This window comes from Sinocyclocheilus rhinocerous, unplaced genomic scaffold, assembly GCF_001515625.1.
Source record: "Sinocyclocheilus rhinocerous isolate Xijiao unplaced genomic scaffold, SAMN03320098_v1.1 scaffold50, whole genome shotgun sequence".
Classification (NCBI taxonomy): domain Eukaryota; kingdom Metazoa; phylum Chordata; class Actinopteri; order Cypriniformes; family Cyprinidae; genus Sinocyclocheilus; species Sinocyclocheilus rhinocerous.
Genome location: NW_015641057.1, coordinates 1,803,825 through 1,805,797, shown reverse-complemented (window position 1 = coordinate 1,805,797; position 1,973 = coordinate 1,803,825). Strand labels below are relative to the sequence as shown.

General features: G+C 37.4%; 1 protein-coding gene across 4 annotated transcripts in view; it reads right to left on the bottom strand.

Moving 5' to 3' along the window:
• LOC107754487 (eukaryotic peptide chain release factor subunit 1-like) overlaps positions 1-1,973 on the bottom strand; it is a 14,302-nt gene that overhangs the window by 8,986 nt on the left and 3,343 nt on the right. For all 4 annotated transcript variants that reach the window (XM_016570954.1, XM_016570955.1, XM_016570953.1 and 1 more), the window contains one exon: positions 711-886. In XM_016570954.1, coding sequence (XP_016426440.1) covers positions 711-886 — 176 coding nt within the window. The remainder of the gene's footprint in view (positions 1-710; positions 887-1,973) is intronic.

Here is a 1,973-nt window from a genome sequence, read left to right as displayed (position 1 = left end):
TTTTTTTTTTTCATGTAAGCTATAGCTCATACTCATTATTTTATGACATCAATTACTGCTTTATTTAATCAGAAACACAGTCTAAATGTTATTTGTGTAGGCTATTTTACTTTTAATTTAATTAGAAGTAGGCCAACAGCGCCCCCTACAGATTAAAACGTCTTACTGAGCGGGCATTAGGACCCGGGGGAGGCTGCCGCTGCACATGCTATTATTGTTTACTCTATCACACACCGAACGCTTCATTCTGTACATGCTTTCACAGAATAAATGCAGCGATCCAAAACAGTCAATCTAATCATCATTCAGACAAAACTTTGCTTCAAGAATAAGCCACACTGCTGACGTGATCTAATCACTAGCATACCCTGAGCACATGTGAGTTAATGCATTCCTCTTATCGGCAAGACATATTGGCATAATTTTTCATATAGGGCCGATGCCAATATTTAAATTTAAAGTCATTATCGGCCGATTCTGATATCAGTCCGATAATATCGTGAATCCCTAATATGTTAAGTATGCATTTAGCCCCTATTTTATTTTTCTTAGAAAGCACAATGCTAGGGCCTTTTGCTTTCATAAATCTGATCTCATATGATGAAATAAATTGACTCAGTGATGTGAGTGGTCAAACACAGGCTTTTGTCTCAAATGGCCTTCTTAAAAATGCAGGTGTGCTTGGTTGTGGAGTGTAAAGACACACGAACCTTTGTTGTAGAGTTTGAGTCTCTGCTGGACTGAAGTAATGGCTCCCAGCACTGACAGCCGGTTCACTCGACTCTTGATGTTTGACGCTGTACCAAACTCATCCGCTAACATCTTGGCCACTCTGGAGATCTGATCTTTAGGAGGAATGATGAGCGAGATCATGCTGGTCCCATTACTGACAGAGAGAAACAAACGCCAATGTTATTCATTTACATTTATGAATTTGGCATATGCTTTTATCCCAAGCGACTTGCATTGCAGTCAAGGCACACATTCTATCAGTACATGCATTCCCCGGGACTCAAACCCTTGAACATGACCGTTGCTAGCGCCATCATCTACTGGTTGAGACACAGGAATTGATATTCAGCTTGATAAAACCATCAAACTGACAAATTACTGTCAATTAACCAAATTACAGAAAGGAAAAATGTCCAAAATAAAGCGAGCTGTTACTTGCTACCTACGAAGCAGCCCTTTTAAGGCAGGATCCTAACTCAAAAGGTGACTGATTTGGAACACTAAATAGTCACCAATACTTAATTTGCATAACAACAGAGACATTGCCATGTTCAACACACAGAAATATTGCTTTTTGATCAATACAATTATGTATTAAGTAATTAACTGAAAAAATGTGCAGAAATGATTTTCACTGCTAGTCAATTTCACAAATAAAGAATTGACAAGTATCATAAACATATAATATTTAAGTAAAGAAATGAAAAGTCCAACATTAAATTGGCATTTGCACACAATTTTACTTCTGTAACGTGACATTTCCAGATGAAACATTTTTCAATGAGATAAAAGGACATGAATAGACCAGGTCTTTCTCAAATCTTTCATTATTTGCCATTACTTGAATATAGACTTGATCGGTGTCGCGTCATAGCTGTGTGGGCGGAGTCACAACATGTTTTGCTACACTAACCATAGTTTAACCATGGTATTTGTAGTAAAACTGTGGTTATAGGCTACAATTGGTAATAAAAATGCCCAAAAAAAAAAAAAATGGTTAGCCTACTATACTTTTACTATAGTAATACCATTGCTAATTTTCATAAGGGATTGTGCATAATAATATGAAATAAATGTTTTAATAGATTATGACACCACAAAATATCAGGGAGTGAGATTTATTTGATTGCGATGCGAAGGAGGGTTACTGTGAGCCCCATCAGAACTGGGTTGCGGTGTAGGGGGACGGGACTAACGACAGATCATTGCAGTGTATCAGTCATATACATCGTCAGATCAGG